Source organism: Malaclemys terrapin, chromosome 4, assembly GCF_027887155.1.
Source record: "Malaclemys terrapin pileata isolate rMalTer1 chromosome 4, rMalTer1.hap1, whole genome shotgun sequence".
Taxonomy (NCBI): domain Eukaryota; kingdom Metazoa; phylum Chordata; order Testudines; family Emydidae; genus Malaclemys; species Malaclemys terrapin.
In genome coordinates this window covers 139,773,507-139,795,578 of record NC_071508.1, presented here as the reverse complement: position 1 = coordinate 139,795,578, position 22,072 = coordinate 139,773,507, and the positions used below count along the sequence as shown (strand labels likewise).

General features: G+C 43.6%; 1 protein-coding gene across 1 annotated transcript in view; it reads left to right on the top strand.

Moving 5' to 3' along the window:
- Positions 1-347: 347 nt before the first annotated feature.
- Positions 348-22,072, top strand: part of PRKCH (protein kinase C eta) — a 172,263-nt gene continuing 150,538 nt past the window's right edge. Inside the window, exon 1 of the mRNA XM_054028325.1 lies at positions 348-836. Coding sequence (XP_053884300.1) covers positions 474-836 — 363 coding nt within the window. The 5' untranslated portion in view covers positions 348-473. The remainder of the gene's footprint in view (positions 837-22,072) is intronic.

Here is a 22,072-nt window from a genome sequence, read left to right as displayed (position 1 = left end):
GCTCTCCCGGGGCCAGGCGCGCAAGGCGGCGGCGGCGCCCGAGTTTCCGCGCCGGCTGAGGGGAGGCTGCGGCGGGCGGGTGCGGAACGGGCGGTGGGGGGCGGCGGCTTCCTGCGGCGGAGCGCCGGGAGCGCCAGCTGCGGGGACTCGGCAGCCCGGCCGGGCCCGCCTCGGCTGGGGCGGAGACCCAGCTGCTGCGGCGGCAGGCGGCTGGCTGGTGACTGCTCCCCGCGGGAGGCGAAGCCGAGCGGGCTTGCTGCAGACGGAGCCCCCCAGGGATTGGCGTCCCGGCGGGCAGGGGCGGGGTGCGCCTGGCGTTGGGGGCGGAGGGGGCTTGGGAGCGGGCTCCGGCAGGATGGCTCAGCGAGGCGGGGGCTGCCTGCCCCACTGAGTAGGAACTGCCGCTGCTGAGCTCAGCATCTCCGCCGGCTGTCAATTTCTGCTTCCCCCTTTCGCTGCCCAGCCGGCGTGCCATGGCCGGGGGGGCCATGAAGTTCAACGGGTACATGAAGCTGCGGATCGGCGAGGCGGTGGGGCTGCAGCCCACCCGCTGGTCGCTGAGACACTCGCTCTTCAAGAAGGGCTACCAGCTGCTGGACCCCTACGTGGCCGTGAGCGTGGACCAGGTGCGGGTGGGGCAGACCAGCACCAAGCAGAAGACCAACAAGCCCACCTACAACGAGGAGTTCTCCGCCCCCGTCACCGATGGCCGGCAGCTGGAGCTGGCCGTCTTCCACGACACCCCCATCGGCTACGATGACTTTGTGGCCAACTGCACCCTGCGCTTCCATGACCTCTTACACACCACGGGCAATGCTGACAGCTTCGAAGGCTGGGTGAGTAGCTGTCCTTCTGCGGGGACGTGGGCTGCCCACGCAGTGTGTGCTCACATCTACTGGCATGTATATGCCCGCGCCTGTATATATGCACACACATTTCTGTGCTCACACATGTACTTGAATTCTCACCGGTACATGCATTCTGCATGCAAGTGCGACAAGATGCATCTGTGACGGCCACCATGTCGGCCAACCCACTGGAGATTGAACTGGGGACCTCCAGGGTTAAAAACATGAGCTCAAGAGCCCATGGTCCCCAGCAAGGGGCTGTAAAAACTTGTATTCTCTGTGAATATGTGAGTAATGCACACTCACTAGTGGGTTATGCATGCACACCTACAAACTCTCATACATATGTGTATGCTTGTAGTTAGTTGCAAACATGCACACGAGGAAGGACACATTTCCTTACAAATCTATGTACGCACATACCCATACACCTGAATTTAAAGCAGTTATAGGGTTGAACTTGGCAATGCATGATCATGCATAAATCACATACATAACAGCCTAAGCCAAACATCAGTATTTACAGGTTCCCCCGCTTTCCAAGTAGCTGCAACTTGCATTTTTCCTCCTCGTTCTTTTTGCTGATACAGACTAACACGGCTACCACTCTGAAACCTGTCCGAGCTATAGTTCATGTTTCAACCCTAACGATGGAATGGATGATATACAGAATAATAGAAATGCAGGGCTTCAAAGGACCTGAGAAGGTTATCTAGTCGTGGATCCCTCTGTGCTGAGGCCAGATTAAGTATACCTAGATCATCCCTGACAGGTGTTTGTGTAGCTTGTTCTTGTTCTTCAGTGAAGGGGATTCAGTGACAGGGATTCAAAAACCTCCCTCAAACCTGATCCAGTGCTTAACTATGCTTAGAGTTACCAAGTTTTTCCTATTGTCCAACTTAAATTTCCCTTACTGCAGGTGAAGCGGATCGCTTCTTGCCCTACCCTTGGTGGATTTGGAGAACAATTAATTACTGTCTTTTATAAGAGCCATTAATATATTTGAAGACTCTTATCTGGTCCCCCTATTCCCCCCACAGTCTTCTCTTCTCTAAACTGAACATGCTCAATTCTTTCAACTTGTCCTCAGAGGTCAGGATTTCTAAACCTTTTATCACTTTTGCTGCTCTTCTATGGAATCTTTCCAATTTTTTCACGTCTTTCTTAAAATGTGGTGCATAATAATTACCTCTGTGTCAGTTAAAGGATTTCCTGCTTTCATTTCCAGAACTAGAATATGGGGAAGGGAAGTGTATCCATCTAGCAATAATTTACAGTTTAACAAGAAATGCTGAATGAAAATACACACCATTCCAGGTAGACAGATTGCAGAAGAGTTTGGATATTCTCAGGAGGAATTACAGTTAATAACTTGTTGAGACCAGACAGTGTAGTGAGCGTAGTCAAAAAACCACCACAGTCAAATCAGACTGATGATACATGGGGAAGAGAGAAGTGTCACTAGAGAGAAAAGATAGATGTTGGGATCTTATCACAAGAGAAGCTGCCAGTGCTTTCCTTTCTCAGTTCAGCATAGTGGCTGAGAAATAACATTATGTATTGAAGTACCAGAGAGACCATTATGTATCTATAGAAAAATACAACATTGGTGCTACACATCCTGCTTATTTATTGTCAGCACCAACAGTGCTTAGTGCTCTCCAGCCAAGCGTGAGGTTCCTGCCCTGTAGAATGAGTAGCTGAAATACATAATGGACTGATGAAAAGATAAGATCAGGAAGGAACCTCATGTGGTGTGACAGCATTGTGGTTCCCACCCATCTTGTCAATCTTTTTGTTAAAATTGGTTATTAGTTTTGTTGTCTATTTCAGTAACACTTGTTTTAGGTGAAAGGGCTTGAGTCCTCCTCCTACAATGTATGGGCTACAAACCCATAGATATCTGTGGAAAATCTGTCTGTGGTGCTGCAGCTACACCATTGTAGTGTAGACACTGGCCACAGTGATGGAAGGGATTTTTCCATCACTGTAGTTAATCCACCCCCTCGAGAGGTGGTAGCTAGGTTGACAGAAGAATTCTTCCATCGACCTAATGGTGTCTACACCAGGACATAGGTCATTTTAACTACATCTCCCATGCATGCGAATTTGCCACGTTCCTGAGTGACATAGGGCTTGTGTTCACTACTGGGGTAAGTCGACCTAAATTGTGCTACTCCAGCTACGTGAATAATGTAGCTGGAGTCAACATAACTTAGGTTGACTTACCCCGATATCGTCACTGCGCTGTGTCGATGGGAGACCCTCTCCGGTCGACTTACCTTACTCTTATCTCAGAGAGGTGGAGTACCAGGGTCAACCAGAGAGTGCTCTGCTGTTGATTTAGCGCTGGGGTTGGCAAACTTTTTGGCCTGAGGGTCACATCTAGGTATAGAAATTGTATGGCCGGCCATGAATACTCACGAAATTGGGGGTTGAGGTGCGGGAGGTGGTGAGGGCTCTGGCTGGGGGTGCGGGCTCTGGGGTGGAACCAGAAATGAGAAGTTCAGAGTGTGGGAGGGGGCTCCAGACTGGGGCAGGGGGTTGGGTGCAAGAGGGGTGAGGGCTCCGTCTGGGGGTGTGGACTCTGGGGTGGGACTAGAGATGAGGGGTTTGGGGTGCCTTGAGAGTGCTCTGGGCTGGGACCCGAGGGGTTGGGAGGGCAAGAGGGGGATCGGGACTAGGGTGTGGGGGATTGAGGGCTCCAGCTAGGGGTGCAGGCTCTGGGATGGGGCTAGGGATGAGGGGTTTGGAGTGCAGGAGGATGCTGCAGGCTGGGAATGAGGGGTTTGGAGGGCTGGGGCAGGGGGTTGGGGCATGGGGACCAGGCTCAGGGGTGCAGGCTTTGGGTGATGCTTACCTCAGGTAGTTCCCGGAAGCAGCAGCATGTTCCCTCTCTGGCTCCTGTGTGGAGGGGCGGCCAGGTGGCTCTGCGCGCTGCCCTGTCCACAGGTGTCACCTCTGCAGCTCTTATTGGCTGTGGTTCCTGGCCAATGGGAGTTGCGGGGGGAGACGCTTGGGGCGGGGGCAGCATGTGGAGCCCGTTGGCTGCCCCTATGCGTAGGAGTTGGAGGGGGGACATGCCGCTACTCCTGGGAGCCGCGCAGAAAGCCCCCGACCCCGCTCCCGGCGAGAGCTTGAGGGCCGGATTAATAGGTATGACCGGCCAGATGTGGCCTGTAGGCTGTAGTTTGCCCACGCCTGATTTAGAGGGTCTTCACTAGACCTGCTAAATCAACCCCTGCTGCAATCGATTGCAGCAGCGTCGATCTCCCCATAGTGAAGACAAGCCCGTAGCTAGGTTGATGCTACTAATACTTAGTCTGACCTTTCTACATTGCTGAGGGCTGTGAAAAATTTCGTGCCCTGTGCAACATAGTTAGGTCAGCCTAACCTCCACTGCAGTTGTAGCTAGGCTGATGGAAGAATTCTTATATAACATATCTTCAGATATGTTTTAAAGAGGACGGTGATTAGTTGTTCTCCATATTCATTGGAGGTAGGACAAGAAATAATGGGCTATCTGCAGCAAGGGAGATTTAGCTTATATATTAGGAAAATCTTTCTTGCTATAAGGATAGGTGTGTACTGGAATAGGTTACCAAAGGAAGTTGTGGAATCCCCATCATTGGAGGTTTTTCAGAGCAGGTTAGACAAACAGCTGTCAGGGATGGTTCAAGTTTACTTTGTCCTGCGTCAAAATGGGGGGAATGGACTAGATGACCTCTTGGGATCCCTTCCACACTACCTTTCTATGATTCTGTGCATGAAAAGTTCTTTATACCAGTATAGCTTATTCCCCTTCCTGTGTGGACATAACGTATACTGGTATAAACACTTTTTTAGCAAGGACGGTTATACAGGTATAAAAGGGGGTTGTACTGCTTTAACTACACCAGTATAATAAAAGCTGTACAACTTTTGTGGGTAGACAAGGTCTAAGAACTAACAGTCTTTTTGGTCTGGTGTCCTAAAATATTATGGTAGCCCTTGATGCATCTAACTAATCAATGGCTAGTATTTCCTGAAAGCCATAGGAAAGCATAGTGCACAGTGCAAATCTTGCAGTCTGTAATTAGACAATTTAGGATGTTTGAGCATCCAGATGTGGAAAGAAAGGCATCTTTAGCAAGTAGTATGTTACTACTACTGGTCCTTGTCAGTTAGTGTGATTATATGTGATGATTTGCTTAATCATAGCAATTTAGGCCCCAAATCTCTTACATATATGAGTAACTGTATGTATGTGAGTTGTCCCAGTGCTGGGTATCAGAATGGAATACTCTGTTTGGGGTGTATGTTGAAATTCATATTTGGAGGATCTTCTTGGAATTACCTATGTCTCAACTCTTCGGATGGGTTGATTTGCCAAAGCCTTTCAGCTAAACAAATATTATTACAACCTGAATATTTCTGTAATTGCATATTCATTATTAAGCAGGTGTGACATTCATCTTGCAAATTCGTCAGAGCATGTTAATAGGGAAGATTTGTAGTGAGGCTCTGCTCTCTTTCTCTTTTTTGTTTACCTTTTTTAGGTATGATTAATGTCTCCTGTTAAGTGCCAACATGCCTTGCGTATGAATAAAGTGGGCATTGCTATCTCCACTATCATGTACCTTTGGGTGCTGAGTGGGTGTAAAACTGCCAAACCTGAATGGCAGCATTTTACATTTGCTTTACACAGGTGCATACAGCTACACCAGGTGCAAGGCAAAGGAGAATCAAGCTCCTCGTTCTACTCTGGATGCTGTTATGTTGTGATGTGCATTGTGATTACAACTCTGGTGCTCCAAGAATTATTTTAAAGCATTTATTGAGCTTTGCAGACATTTGGCTAAGGATTTTGCTTGTAGCTCAACTACGGTGCCTCGTTTACTTGTGCCTCTGCTGACAATTGGATGACACTGAGGCTGTGTCTACACGAGAGATCTTACGCCGGCATAGCTGTACCGATGCAGCTGCGCTGCTGTGAGATCTCTCGTGTAGCCACTTTATACCAACAGAGAGAGCGCTCCCGTCGACTTAATTAAACCACCACCAGCAAGCGGTGGTAGCTATCTTGGCAGGAGAAGCTCTCCCGCCGACGTAGTGCTGTGCACACTACTACTTATGCCGACAAAACTTATGTCGCTCAGGGATGTGTTTTTTCACACCGCAGAGCAACATACATTTTGCAGACATAGGTTGTAATGTAGACATGGCCTGAGACACAATAAATCAGAGGTTTTCAAACTGTCGTGTGTGTCCCTTGGGGGGAGCATAAGAACGTTGGGGGGCCCAGTGGCAACGCCAGGCAGCTCTGGATTCAGCCCGGTGTGGTGGGACTTGGGGAGGGATTTCCACCTCCACCCTCTGACTCCTCTCTTTTTGTCTGGTTTCGGAGGGGCGCAACCAAAAATTGTAACTCAAAGGGGGAGCCGAGGTTTGGCTCAAAAAGTTTTGAAAACCGCTGCCATAAATAATGTAAAGTACTGAAGTTTTAACTGAATGGAGAAATGTTTACAATAGCCAAATATCTTAGTACCAAAATATCACTACCAAATAGCTTAGCATTCATTCCTATGGGACTTGTGTAGTAGCTGATGTACGGTAACTTTTAAGCATGGACAAATAGTAATTGTAAGAGCATGTTGGAACAGCGTTGAATTGTCATAGTTATTAGGGAGTGATTTAATTATTGTTACAAAGCTTGTCAGTCTATAGATTTAGCTCCTAGAATTTTCAGCACTTTTACTCACCAGCCTTGTTAAACTACCTCAAATTTTTTGTTAGCTTTGATCTTGAATAGTATGAAGGCAAGGGATTCACCTGCTTAAACATCTCTAAAACCACTAGTGGAAAATACACAACAGATGGACCATTAGATTGATGGGCTTGGAACTGCTGGCATGTCTTAACAATCTTATTTCCATCTGCTCCCATGATGGATATTTGCACAGTAGCTTGTTAGCAGTTCACTTAGTTGCAGTGGGGGTGAAAACTAGCCTCACCCTTCTTGCGTTCCCTTGAAAAAACCCTTTTAAATTTCTCCTTCAGCCTTTTCTAGGGTTATAATTTTCTTGTAGCAGACACAAAAGTTTTGCCCTTGTTTTGAACGTGGTCAGTAGAATAATAATTATTTATTTATTAAGCATCAACTGCTAAGTGGTGTGTAAGACCCAAAGGAGGACACAGTCCCTTCCCCAAGTCTTCTACAATCGAGGTAGGCAGAGAGGTGACACAGTGAACAGGGGTGCCCTAGAGGATGGTTGTTTTAAGACCCAAAACTGTGAGCCAGTAGGAAGTTGAGGGTGCTCAGCACCTTTCTGATTCAGGCTACTGAGCATAGGTGGTTTATTGTTGTGAGTTTGATTTTTGTAGCTTTTGACAGCCTAATTCCTGACATCAGTTGTCATTGTGGACTTCGCAGAAGTGGATGCTAATATCTAAATTGTATCATAAAATTTATTAATCTTACTTGAGGTATTGCTGATTATGTACTATATAGATTGTATTACTTTTAAACCAACCTTTGTCCTTTTGGATAATTTAAGCACTATACCCAGATGTACAGACACTCTTTTCTTAATCTATGTATTATATAATTTTAACATTAGCTTAATACAATTTCTAAATCTGTGAAGAGAGATGTGAACGAGAGGTTGAATGATGGGCAAAATCTGACTGTTGGGTTCAGAAAGAAGTTTTAAAAAGTTGATTGGGTATTTGCCTACCCATCCAAGTCAGTCTGTTACCCATCTTTAATGGCAGGCTGACCTGCTTCTTGCAGAGTTGGATCAAATAGCCACTCCTTCCCTGTGGCAACAACTTTCATCTAAGGCTAGGTCTACACTACCCGCCTGAATCGGCGGGTAGAAATCGACCTCTCAGGGATCGATTTATCGCGTCCCGTTGGGACGCGACAATCAATCCCCAAATCGACGCTCTTACTCCACCAGCGGAGGTGGGAGTAAGTGCCGTCGACAGGAAGCCGCAGAGGTCGATTTTGCCGCCGTCCCTACAGCGGGGTAAGTCGGCTGCGATACGTCGAATTCAGCTACACTATTCACGTAGCTGAATTTGTGTATCTTAAATCGACCCCCCCCTGTAGTGTAGATGTAGCCTTAGATGAAGACTGACTAAGCTAAACAGAAAGAAAGGGTGGCTTTCCTGCTACTATATACCAGGTTACCAAATTAGATCACAGAGAATGTTGATGAAACTAATTGGAGACCCTGGTTAGAGGGTAAGGGTATAGGTTTTGGATTTATTAATCTGGTACTGGGGTCAGAACACGCTCACACAATAGGACCAGTCATGTCAGTAAAGTCACTTCTGGGATGAATGTTTGCATGCCTGAGACCCTGGTCACTGTTTTAGAAGAGGCTGCTTGTTGAGAAAGGGAGCTGAGGTTAGGTTAACAGTAGAAAAAAGCTAACCACGCACCTTGGGGAGATTTCTATACAAAACTGAGTTCTGTAGGACTCTTGTAGTCTAATCTGATGGGGCCTCTGTGCATTTGCATTTATATTAACCCTATACCACAAAGGCTTTTTTGTAAGGCTGTGTTTTAGCCAGCGTGATCCGGGTTTTTGATTTTGAGTGATTTCTGAGAAACAATTTGGTTTTGACTTATTTTGAGCTACAGGAATAATGGGCCACCAAGGGGCTTGGACTATTGAACGGTTGGAAAACCTACCAGTTTATAGTGTATCTCCTTACTAAGCTGAATGAATGAAATTCAATTGTCTTCCTCCTTGCACAGTATACATGTTTTATGCTTGAGTGAGTTGTTGTGCTTCGCTAATACAATCAAGAAATCCCCAGAGCTTTTGTGTAACCATGGAAAAGGACAAGCAGAAGAGATATCAAATAAAATCAGTCTCTAAGTATTCCTGTAAATGGTTCCATACCAAACACCACGCTTCTCTGTCCACAAAATCTCAGCCCATTTGGAAATTCCGGGACCTACGAGCAAACAATTATGGCTCATAATCATAAGCCTTTAAACGAGGCTGCCTCTGACTAGCGTGAAATCTTAGTTTTTAATATCAAGGAGACATCTGAAGTGGTGGGTTACCAACAATAATTACCATGCTCCAGGCTGCAGAGTCTTTAGACTAGTCAAAAATTCAAAGATCAAATAAAAACATCCTGGTTTATTTTTAAGGCAAGGTTTACACTAGAAAAGATTTGTGATAGAGGTATCCCAGCAAACTCTCCTAGTGTAGACATAGCTTATATTGACATTAAAGTGCTTTTGCTGGCATAACTGCAGCCACACTAGGGCTTTTTGCCAGTATAGAAATTTCACGAAAAAGAAAATGATCGTTGCTGCTCTTTTACATAGTGATAGAACCTATAAAGGCTTCAGTCAGCACTCCTTTGTGCTAGCTGATGTACCTGTGAATAAAATAAAGACATTCTGTGACCCAGAGCGTTTACAGTCTAGGGCAGGGGTCGACAACCTTTCAGAAGTGGTATGCCGAGTCTTCATTTATTCACTCTAATTTAAGGTTTCACGTGCCAGTAATACACTTTAACGTTTTTAGAAGGTCTCTTTCTATAAGTCTATAATATATAACTAAACTATTGTTGTATGTAAAGTAAATAAGGTTTTTAAAATGTTTAAGAAACTTCATTTAAAATTAAATTAAAATGCAGAGCCCCCTGGACCGGTGGCCACGACCCGGACAGTGTGAGTGTGGCTCAAAAACAGCTTGTGTGCCGCCTACGGCACGCGTACCATAGGTTGCCTACCCCTGGTCTAGGGCTATGACAGTTTGCAATAGGTGGATAAGCAGACACATGGGTGGATGGTGGAACAGTAGAGAGGGTCTGGGTATATCTGGACAAATTAGTTGTCTCAGTGGACAAAGTAGTTGCAAGTGGCTGCCAGTGGTGGTTTGTAGGCATCATGGCAGAGGTAGATATTTAAGGAGGCCCTGGGGAGAGGAGAAGGCAGTGACTCTATGAATTTTGATGGGACATTCTTCCCAAGCATCAAGGGCATTCATTGCCATGAGCGATAAGAACAGGTGGCCTTACTGAGTCACAGTCCATTTAAGTAGTTTCTTATTTTTCATTCTTCAAGAAAGAATTTGAAATGTCTCTCTCATACACAGGACTGGAAAGGACCTTTTGGGTCATCAAGTCCAGTCCCTTGCTGTCACAGGTAACCCCGTCATATAATCCCATTCATGAATGGATCAAGCTGCATCTGAACACCAGTTAGGTTGTTTGCCCCCACTATTCAGGCTGTTCCAGAACCTCCCTCTTCTGATGATTGGAAACCTAATTTCCAGCCTGATTCTGATCCAATCCCCCATGTAAATAAGGAGTAACACTAACACAGTTAGTGGTGTAAAACTGCTGAGAGAGAAGTCAGGCTCTCTGCATTCTTTCTGGCATCAATTTCCCTTCTTTCTGGCATCTATTTTTAAGGCCATCCTAATGAATGTCTTCCTCCTCCTTTCGCCCTTCATTGTGAAATGTCAGTCTGTAAAAAGTTTTTGTTTTTAGCTGGACGCATATCATCTGTGGGATGTGATTTCGGAACAGAAATCCTGACACTTGCTTCTAATTTGACTCACACCAACTTTACATCCGAGTGAAGCCATTGACCTCAATGGCGCTACTTCTGCTTTGCTGTGTTGTCCAGATAGAAGGAGCAGTTTCTTGTGGCTGTGAAAGCTGTTGTATGTAAAACATGAATGTAGACCCTACCAAGGTCCTGATCCTGCAAGCCTGATCTGGCAGGCAGAACCCCACATCCCTGTGGAGTCCCGATGACGTTATCCAGACTTTGGATCTGTGTGCGCAGATTAGTTTGCAGGACTGGAATCACGTCTAGGTGCTCATTCATCACTTTATTAATAATGTAGATTTAACAATAGTGAAAAACCCAGTGCAGAAGCACTGAGCACCCTAGAGATAATTACATTTATAATTACCCCCAGCAGCAATAAATAATAACAAATAATATCAGTTCAGCCCACAGCATCAAATAATTGGCAGGAGACAAAAAAATTATTTCAGCCAGCCAATAAATGTAAAACCAAAATAAACCAAAAGCACCCTCTCTCCCCTCATCCTGCGCAGGAACATGCCTTCATCTTTCCTCCAAATTGTAGCACCCTAGGCGACCGCCTAGGTCGCCTAATGGGTTGCGCCGGCCCTACCTGGAGACCTATAGGAAGCCAGTGCAGATACTGCAGCATTGGTGTCTTTTTGAAGGACTGGGCCCATTTAATTTATGTCTTTATCTTTAGAGCACGTTATCTTGTTGGATTAGCAGAAAAAACTTGTTTACAGTGTTCTGATGTGTGAAATCTAACAAGAGTTCATGCCTTACATGCTGTCTGTGCTATAGACAGAATGTTGTCTCTCCAGAACATATTCACTGTCTGTCTTATTTGAACAGGAGCTTTTCAAACACTCTTCTAATGGTGTTTCTAGCAACTTCAGGCACAGTGTGGAAGTTCAGACTACATTGCTCACGCTTCCAAAACATTTTTCAATCCCTTGTGTAACTCAGGATTGGACCCTCAGAAGTTGTTTACACTTGTCATTTGGTTGAAAGTTTACAAAATGGCCTAGGTCTAGACTAGGAAAATGTGCTTTAAGGCATGTTAGCTAACATAACTAATATTAACGTGTTCTCAGATATGAACCTGCATATAGCATAGTACAAGGTTTAATGTGTTAGCTGATCACGGTCCATCGGAGATTCCCCCCAGGGTTAACTAGTCTATAACCTCTATTAATACATTTTTAAATATCACTGTCTTTGTCTCTAAGGTAAGTGCTAAGAGGTGTTCAAAACCTTAACCTGTTTTCCCACACCACTCATTTTCCTGGGTTAGACCAGACCAGTGGAGAAATATACAGTGTGAAAGTATTTCTACTGGCCCAAAATATCAACAGTGCACAAGTGTTTTCAACATCAGAACTATTGGGGGGGGGGGACTTACTACAATTTTGACCATTTAGAACCTGATCTAGAAAGGCTCTTAAGCATATGTGTAACTTTAAACATGAGTAGTCTCACTGAAGTCACTTGGACTATCCATGTACTTAAGTGCTTTGCTGTATCGAGGTCTTAGTTCTGAATTTGTCATAATTCTGTCCCTAAGATCAGGCCACCCACTTAATTTTTTTCTTCCATTCATCAAGAAAAAAAGTCAATTTGTGTCTTTCTGGTGCCTCCCTCCCCAAATTCAGTTAAGCTATTTCACAGGAGGCCGTGTTATAGCTGTTTTTTTGTGAGTGATCATAATGGGTTTCTGGCATTTGCTGTAACTCTGGCATTTCCCTTTGTCACGTCGGGGTGTATTTGTGTAAGCAATAGAGGAGATGAGTATATACTTTGGTACTTTAAAAAAGTAATCTTAGTTCTCTTACTACAAAATGAGTTGCATCAATAATAGATTTGTTGTGCACCTTGTTTTTCAAGCAATGTCTCATCTCACTTAAATAACAGGCTCTGAAGCAGCTGCTACTGCCTTGAGCAGCACTGTTAAGGGAGGAAAGACTGTGGTACTGAACTTGGCTTTTTATACAGAACCTTTGATGCAGGGTTCTGTATACAGGCTATGGGGAGAACGATTCAAAAGATTCTTTTGATGACCTAAAATCTGCCCCAATAAAATAAGTACCTCCCCACTATAAACCACGTGGCTCATTAATACATGATCTAGACAGCTGTCAGCATCAACCAGAGCATGTAAAAAACAAAATTTTACTGTGTTCAGAAAAAATGTCTGCAAAAATAGTGCAGCCTATTTTATCTTTTCAGTTATTGAAAAGAATAACCAAAGCTGATGCTTAACTATAGACTATCACAGACAGGACAAAAAGCACATTTTTTTTTTTTTTTAGCCAGTAAATTAGCGAGCACTTGCAGAGTTTTAACCAACAACCATATCACTCCGTATTTCAGGCAGGTCGTCTCTTTACAATATGTAGCAACAGTTTCCACAGGAACTGCACTCTTTACAATAGACCCTGTTGTGGCTTGCTGCTGCACCGCAGTTATGGAGTGTAGGTGTTCTGACACTTGCAAGTGGACCAAATCTTTCCATCTCTTGCTATGAATTTTCCAGTCAGTTATTAGTTGTTCAGACCTTTTTTATTGCAAAAAGATTGTTAATTAGGTGGCTGAAAGTATTCATGGTAGACGATCATCCCCAAAACCTTTCAAGCACTATTCTACTGTAAGAGGAATCTTTACATCATGAAGTGTCAGTTAAGTTAGAGTGAGGACCTGGTTCTGAGCTGCATAGCTCAGAGTCAATGAAGTTATTCCTCGTTACAGCAGCTGAGGGTTTGGCCCTTGATTTCTATAATCTTATCTATAGCTCAGTAAATGTTATACATAGTAGGAGTTGTGTGGTACTTTGTGTTTAATTTCTGTTCTTAAGGACTTTCATATGGCTATATCATCTGTCAGATGCCAAAGGAGCCATACCATTTGCATTTATTTTTTCCGTGTCATTAACAGGATGATCTGACATGCCACTTACAGAGCTAGATCTAATCTTGTTTATAAGCTGTATGTTACAGCACTCGGTGCATCTTAAAGCAATGAAGTTATTCAAACACCTTCCTTTAAAAGAAGATTAATGAAAATGTCCTCTAGAGACTTCTCTCCTCTAGTAATGAAGTCTCTATGGCTATAACTCTAAATGGGCATTTAGAGGTTTTTAAAAAATCATGGCATGAGAACCCCACAGTAGGAGATTGCACCTCTGAAAGAGCTGTGTCCACTCCGCAGGAAAGAGACAGAATTACAGTGTAAAGGACATGATGGCAGTGACATCCAGATGGGGAAGCGTTCCTTCCAGGGTGGAATTTACACTTATTCTACTAGCTAATGTTTAGGAGGCTATGGGTTAAACGTGTGTGTTTTTATCAAATAAAGTATTGACACCAAGACAGACTGTGGGCTGCTGTGACAATACAGCAGGCACCAGCGGTGTTAAGCAGAGCATATGACAGCTCTCCTCTGAAGTATGGAGGCGTGGCAATGAATGCTACCCATCTTCCACTGGGATCAAGGTGGAGCTTTGCATGCTGCAACTTGTGTTCCCAGACAAAAGTTTCATATTAAAGAGGAGAGCCTTGGCTGCTGCACTTGGAACTTTGCAGGCCACTCCACAGTTTGGCAATGCCTGGGTTCACATAGGAATGTGATTAGCAATAATAACCGTATATCCTTCAGTAGCATCAGTGTATGTTAACTCTTCGCAGTCTGCTTTGGACTTACAAAGGGATCTCACAAAACTAGGTGACAGGGCAACAAAATGGCAGGTGAAATTCAATGTTGAGAAATGCAAAGCAATGCATATTGGAAAACATCCCAATTATACATGCAAAATTATGGGGTCCCTCCCATCTCTGTGTCCCAGAGCCCGAGCTCCAGCCCGAGTCTGAACATCTACATCGCAATTAAACAGCCTCTTAGCCCGAACGCCACAAGCCCTAGTCAGTTGGCATGGGCCAGCAGCAGATTTTTAATTGCAGTGTAGACATATGCCCTATGGTTAGGGGCTTTCATTACTAACACCAGACTTATCTCATTTTGCAAATGGAGGTTGAACATCAGGCTCACGTACACTAGCAGACCTGCAGAAGTCTGGAGGCCCTCTTTAGCCCCTTCCCCTCTGAACACAGCCACTAGAGTGGTAACTGTGACTATAAGTTTGCAAAGGCACAGTGAGATCATCTCTTTTGTTGTTTTTCCTTGACTACATAACCATGATCCCAGAGTTGATGGTACTAAAAATTGCCTGAGGGCTTTGACAGTAGTTTCTTATTGTACAACTTAAGTTTTGAGGTTCAAGGAATGTTTTAAAACTAATCTTTGCTGTAGAAATATGGAGCATATCCCGGCTCTCCGAGCTCTGGTCAAGTGTAGTATCTGTTCTTATCAGTTTAATATCTTTTTTAGGTGTCACTCTCTTACAACTACTTCACTGATTTAACTTTTTAAAAATAAAGTAGGACAGAAATTGAGTAGAATAGAAATATCATATTTCCAAACATGGCACAATGGAGCTCATGGATGTTGTCAATTGAATATTGAATCCTATCCTACATTCTGGTTACTGAATAAAGTCTTAGCTGTGTCTCCTAGAGCCACACCTAATGTGATTAGGACACCCAAATGAGTGGCAACATCTGTAGGCATTAGATCTATAGACTAGGAGCAAACATAATACCCCCAGGAATGCTGGGGGAGTACACTCCTTGGTACTCCATCTTTGGAAACACCTTGTCTAAAAGGCGAGATGGCCAAAAGTTGGTACAGCTTTAACAATATGTTCTTGAGAGCTATCAAGGAGATATCATAGTGCAACTTTATAAGGACGAGGAGTCAAAATACAGACTATCCCGTAATATAGTCAAATGCCAGAAAATTGGCAGTAGAGAAAGAATGTAATTAATCCATGACCTGCCAAGAATCACATAAGCACAAATGATTAGACCTCTCCATGTCGTCATAGCCCGTATTGTCAGATAGATGTTAATCCAGCATCTGATAAAGATAGCAATTGATTGCTCCCTTTTAGATACCTAGCTAGAGGTTTTAATAATGTAGTTAGGCTTTTAAATGGGTGCAGCTGCAGGTCTGAATTGCATATGCAATGTTGTAGACGGTTTCTGACTACATAGGCCTATATGCCTCTCCTCCATCATGTGAAACGTGAAACCCACACTTTTGCCAAAACTATAATAAGCGAACTATTAATTTGTAGGTTTCAGAGTAGCAGCCGTGTTAGTCTGTATCCGCAAAAAGAAGAACAGGAGTACTTGTGGCACCTTAGAGACTAACAAATTTATTAGAGCATAAGCTTTCGTGGACTACAGCCCACTTCTTCGGATGCATATAGAATGGAACATATATTGAGGAGATATATATACACACATACAGAGAGCATAAACAGGTGGGAGTTGTCTTACCAACTCTGAGAAGCCAATTAATTAAGAGAAAAAAAATTAATTTGTACACAAAATTGGACCCTCTCCCCAGAGGATTGCATCAATGACAGATTTTCAGATAATGCAACTAGAGCAGTATTTTGTAATGATTAGGAAGAGAGAGGTTTGCTTTTTCTTCCAGGAGGAAAGAGCAATTTTGCCTCACAGGCTTTGGGGGATTCTATGGAATCAAAAAGTGTATTGTATTCATTGATATTGCAAGCCCTTGCAATTGTAAGGCATTATGTCTTGTCAGATAGGGTACTGTCTTGGGTCTCAAGAGACCTAGGTTATGTTCCGCTGTCTTCTACCAGCCTGCCTGCTGGGTGACCTTAAGCAGATCTCTTTGCTTCAGTTTCCCTATCTGTAAAATTGGGATAGTGAGATTTGCATCCTTTGTGCTGCACTTTGAGAACTGGGCTGAAAAGCACAATATCGGAGGTAGATTTTGTTGTTATAACACAGTGGGTCTGGAAGCATAGCCTAGGCAAGTGATAATCATAGCTGAAATTCATGGTCTCTGCACATATATAAACTGAATAGTTGCCATCCAAGAAATGGCTATCCTGGGGGGAGGGATAGCTCAGTGGTTTGAGCATTGGCCTGCTAAACCCAGGGTTGTGAGTTCAATCCTTGAGGGGGCCACTTGGGGATCTGGGACAAAATCAGTACTTGGTCCTGCTAGTGAAGGCAGGGGGCTGGACTCGATGACCTTTCAAGGTCCCTTCCAGTTCTAGGAGATAGAAATAGAAATTAATGGAGATATCCTATTTCTAAATACAATTTGGAATATAGTACTGGTAGCTCATGTAATAACTGCCTGTACCTTTCCTTAAATATTCTGCTAATATTTGGGGAAATTAAATCCACCAGACACTTTTTTAAACAGAGCAGCAGTACTTTTTGCACTGTTTTAAAATGTTGCATTTTAGTTTCCACGTCATGTAGCCCCCAGTTTCCTTCCTGCAAGATAAAAGTGCTTAGAGATATGTCTGCTTGGGTTTTTTTTCTGTGCCCATCACTGTAGGTACGAAACACTAAATAATTTCACTTTTTCAGTAAACTGTGATATACCATGGTAACCTTAATTTTTGCTATAATTAAGATGATGATGCTGGGCTTGGCAAAAGCCAGTCAGGTCTCTTAAACATTATTGGAGTATCACCTCATTAGCTTAAAGGGAGACTTTTCATCTTTCTCCCTGTGGCATGAACAATTTGGGTGACCAAATCTGGGGAATTCAGTAGGCTTACATGTTTGTTACTGTATTTAGTGAATGTTTATTTTCCCAATAGAAGAAAAACTACTGGGCAAAAATGGAATGGCAGCAATAGACCAAAGTGAATTAAATGCAATGGCTGATTAGAAACCGCCATAGAGGCTATTTCTGAGAGTTAACAGAGATTTGTATAAAAAGAAATCCCAACAAATATAAGATTATACCATAATCCTGTAATCATTACCATAATAGTCTTCCAGAATTTTGTATCCAAGAACAAAGCCGTACTAAGTACCCAAGGAAATTAAGTAGGATCACAATAGAAATGTTAGTTTTATTCAAGATGTAAATATCTGCAAATATCCTAGGACTCCATAATCACATGAGTTACAGTCACCAGAGGTAAAGATGTAGACACCAAGGTCTTATTTCTCCAGTCTTTCATTGCTATAAATCCATGGGTAGCAATGGCGGTGGCCGTGTGGCTAGCAGGTACAAGATGTCCAACACTATAGAAGCAATGTCTTGTACAGAAGACCCTTAGATCTTAATACAGTCCTTGTTGCTCAATGTAAGCTTTAAAGTTGTGAATGACTCCTAGGCTTGCTCAGATGTGCTATTAAAACTCAGTTCAAGCAAAGGAGAGTGCCTCAAGGCCAAGAACCCTGTTACTGCTGCTGCTCCTCCTAGCAGTTGTGTCCCTCTTTCTCCGTTTATTTCTGGAGTTTCCTCTGGAGCCAAATGAACAAGCTTTCTGTTTCTTCCCAGACAGAAAGTCAAAGGGTCACACCTCCAATGGGGACCCTGGAGGAAAGTAGGCCTTTATTTGGGATGAGCAGTATCTGAGAATTCTGGGTTGCCCTAAACCCAAAATTCATCCACAAACCCATGCACTTCCTTCCACAAAAGAGTCTGGCACAGGCTTTGTAGTGTTGTTTTAGTACTGAGAAACACCACAAACGTACTTTTTTTCTTGTGGTATTTCAAGTGTTTCTGTTCTGGAAAGTCTGCCCACATGCCAGTTGTCTGTATTTTCTTTTAATTATTTCTTTAATTTATTTAGTTTTTTTATTGGAAATAGCGAGTGTAGCAATTCCCTGGGTTTTTTGCCACCGTATACTGAGTTAATCGAGATACATTCCAGACCTCTTGGGGGGGAAGGGTGGGGGGGGAAAAGGGGGAACAGAGTGAGCAAGCGGGTGTATGAAGAGGGGTGAGGTTTCAACAGCTGCACAAGCCATTGGATATTCATGTCTTTCTCTTGTTAAGAGTTGAGTCTCCCTTCCATTACTAAACAATTAGCCAGCAGAGTTTCTTGACTAACCACCACTGTCTACAGGAGAAATCAAATTGAGTCTTCCTTTGTCAAAGCCCCTGGAAGGTCTGTCATGAGAACAAATACTCTGGGCCTACTTTCAGACATGTGTGTGTTCAATGGTGTGTGCAGTTGTTTTGCACGCACATTTACTGTGATTGCACATGCAAACTGGGTAATCACATACACATGGCAACAGTTATGGGATGTTTTGGGGTTTCTTTGTGGTAACAGTCTGCATGAATGTCTGAAAATGGAGCCCTGTATTTGCAAAACTTCAATTCCGTGGTCCTGTGGCTTTCTCAATTTTCACTCATTTGGAAGTTTTAATGATCCCATGATCCCTATTTGAAAAGAGCAGGAGATAACCACATGTCCAATGGTGGATTACGCACAGTGGCGTTTGATGCGCTTTCTCTCATAACAAAATGAGTTCTAATGTGAAAAGTTGTGTGCAGATTTAGCTCCATTTCCCAGCACAGTCACCAAATTCCCATGATCTGATTCACCAGTAATGCAAAGAAGCCTTATCCCAACCATTCTGTCCACTGAAGATTTCCCCTGCAATGATTTAGAGCCACAATAGCACATGATATGCCACCCTCCAGCTGTAGTGTAGTGTAAGAAGTTTGGGAGTATGATTGGGCTCTCTCTGCACCTGGCTACTATAATAGCCCCTGGGAGCCATTGATGGCTGATGTATTGTTATGAGCTTGGTGAAACCTTGTTATAGGTTGAGTTAAAACCTCATTGAGATTGACTGGTGTGAACTTACCCTTCTATTAACATAGGGGCTTATGCTTATAGTTAAGATAAAAGGGATATGTGAACCCGCCCAGGAACTTTGGGCTGAGTATTGTTTTAGGTGGGGCATATGTGTATATATATATATGTGTGAGTGCTTGTGGGAAGAGTGCTCGTACAAAAACTGAGAACAGACAAGAACAGAGTGAGAGGAAGGGGCAAGCAGAAACCTGTAAGCATAGTGTGACCCTGGAAGAAGCTGAAGAGCAAATTCTTGGTTCCTTCTGCATTGAGACACAAGACTTAGCATATTCTTGTAAATACACAAGATTGCATCAAAGAAAATGTCAGACTCCATCAATTTCTACTTCCAGCTAGACTATCCCTAAAACCCTGTACTTTGACTAATCACCTGGGTCAAAAAAGGGGCAACAGAATGTTAGAATAACTTTCAACCAGATGATGTCTTCACAGTTACAGGTACAAAGATGGTTAAAGTCCCCATTATGTGCAGCCCTCTTCTCTCAGAGCCCCCTCCTGTGGGATTTTCCATGGCAGGGGATAATTTGAGGCAATAGTATGTTAGGCTCGTCTGCAGTCTTCTGTCACATATAAAGTGTGAGGGAGAGCTAAATGTTCTATCAGCTGAACACTGAACATTGCTCTTTCCCCAGTTGAATAAGAAATGTTTCCCACAGCGGTATAATGTTGTGCTGCCTGAATGCAGTAGCCACATAGGGCAGGAAGTCGCACTCACTAGCGTGACTGAGCCCAGGCAGTCGCACAGAATTCTGTGGTAAAACTCCCACCCTGCATAGTGCTTAAAAGGTTATTGATGACAAGACAGCAGCAAGTGTGCGTGGCCATCTAACACTTCTCACCGACATGCCCTTACCATGAAATCAGAAAAACGCTATTAACTTGAGAGCTAAGCGATCCAGGACCAGATTTTTAAAAGAGCTCTGCTTCCCTTTATGCACCTAAATAAGGGCCAGATTTTCAAAGCTCCTCTTCCTGCAGCTCCCAGTATGATGCTTTTGGGCAGCCTGCACCCAACATGCTGCACTCCTTTGAAAATTTGGCCCTGTTTGTGGGTGCTGAGCGCTTGTGAAAGTCTGGACCCTTGTTGCATTTCTTCTTGGCCTTTTTTTTTTCACCCAGTGATTCACATATAGCATGCTCCAGATATGGAAAGGTGATCTCCCCAAAACAGTCTCATCCTTGGTGACAAAAGATGGTTCAGGGGTTGGGCACTAGCTGAGGGCTCATGAGACCTGGGTGCAAGTCCCTGTTATGCAACAAACTCCTGTGTGCTCTTGGGCAAGTCACTTAGCCTGTCTTTCTACCTCAGTTCCCCATTTGTAAAATGGCATTTCCCTACCTAAAATGGATGTTGTGAGGATAAATATGTTAAAGACTTTGAGGTACTTAGATGGTATGGTAATAAGAATATATGTGCACGATAGCTCTACAGTAAGACTGTAGTTTGGGTTTTGATTAGTTTTTCTATTTTTATTTAATCAATTCAGGAATAAGTGGACAATAGTCCCCAAAGAAAGGGACCATAGATATTGATTTTTTTTTTCATGTATGCTCCCTGGGTAGTTTATATTTGCAGAGTACCTAAACCAGATTCTTCTATTAAACCACAATAGGGCATTCTACTACAGAAATAAAAGACCAGTCACAAGGAATTATAAACAAGGTTCTTTATTCTGGGGTTTGCAGTGCATTAGGGGTGGTGGATTTGCAAAAGCAGTCAGCATTAGCTTAACCCACTCCGACTGAAGTTAGTGGTGAAACTCCCATTGATTTAAATGGGAGTAGAATTAAGGCAATACTTTTGAAAATACCATCCTCAAAGTTTTTTGGTTTATGTGTCCTATCAAGTAGGTTTATCAACAAGTGTTTCGTGTGAATGGAATGATTTTACCAGAAATCATAAAACCTTACTTGGACAAAGGTCCCATTGAAGTCAGTAAGCTTTTTCTTGAGTAAAACTGACTAAAGACTTCAGGTTAGTGATTTGGGTTAGCTATGTTTGATTGTTTTAATGATCCTATTCATAGTTGGCCGACAGCCTGTAATTTTGTAACATTACTAAAAAAGAAATAATGCTTTAAGCACCCATCCTGGAACATACATCAGAATGAAGATAAGATATTAGAACAGTGGCTGGAATAACTGGTTATAGGTGTTATTAAAAAGACTAAATTCCCACCAATATGAATTGGGGGGGGGGGGGAGAAATTCCATTAACTTTACAATGCTATGCAGATGGCAGTGAAGTGGTTACTTTAAGATATTTTATATCCATGGCAAGCTTTGACTGTAACTAAACTCAGAACGAGGTAAACATTTTTTGAAACCTGTTTTCATGATGTCCTTTTATGAGGGCCACAGTTTTGTCATCACTCTGGGGACTGAACCAGGGACCTCCAGAGCTGAAAGCACGAGTAGCTACAGTCTGAGCTGAAGAGTTCTGGCTTTTTAGCTGGGGTTAGAACAGACACATTCTCTGTAGACTGGGCACAGAGGGAGAACGTAACACATACTGACCAATGGCTAAGGTTCTTTGCTATCGGCATCTAATAATTTTTTTACCATGAAAAATCCCCTCCCTATTTTTTTTTTAAAGCCAATATTTGGGTTTTACCAATTTTTTTTTCACCCACATTTTGGCTTTTTTGGGGCCCAAGAATTTTTTGCAGGGGAAGCAGACAAGGCTGTGCTGAATGGCCAGCAGAGTCCAAAGGGGTCTCTGTCCAAGAGGGGGTGTGTGTCAGTACTCTCAGGCTGTAGCCTTCCCTCCTCTTCTGACCTTGGCTCTTCAGCGTGGCCCCATTTGCTTCCTCTCTGCAGTGGGAGAGTGAGACGGGCATGGAGCTGTGGCTGCCCAGTTGCTGCGGGGTGCAGAAGGCTTCTTCACCTGCAAAATGGTGAGTTACCCGTCCCCATAAAGTAGCAGGCGCCGCACCCCCT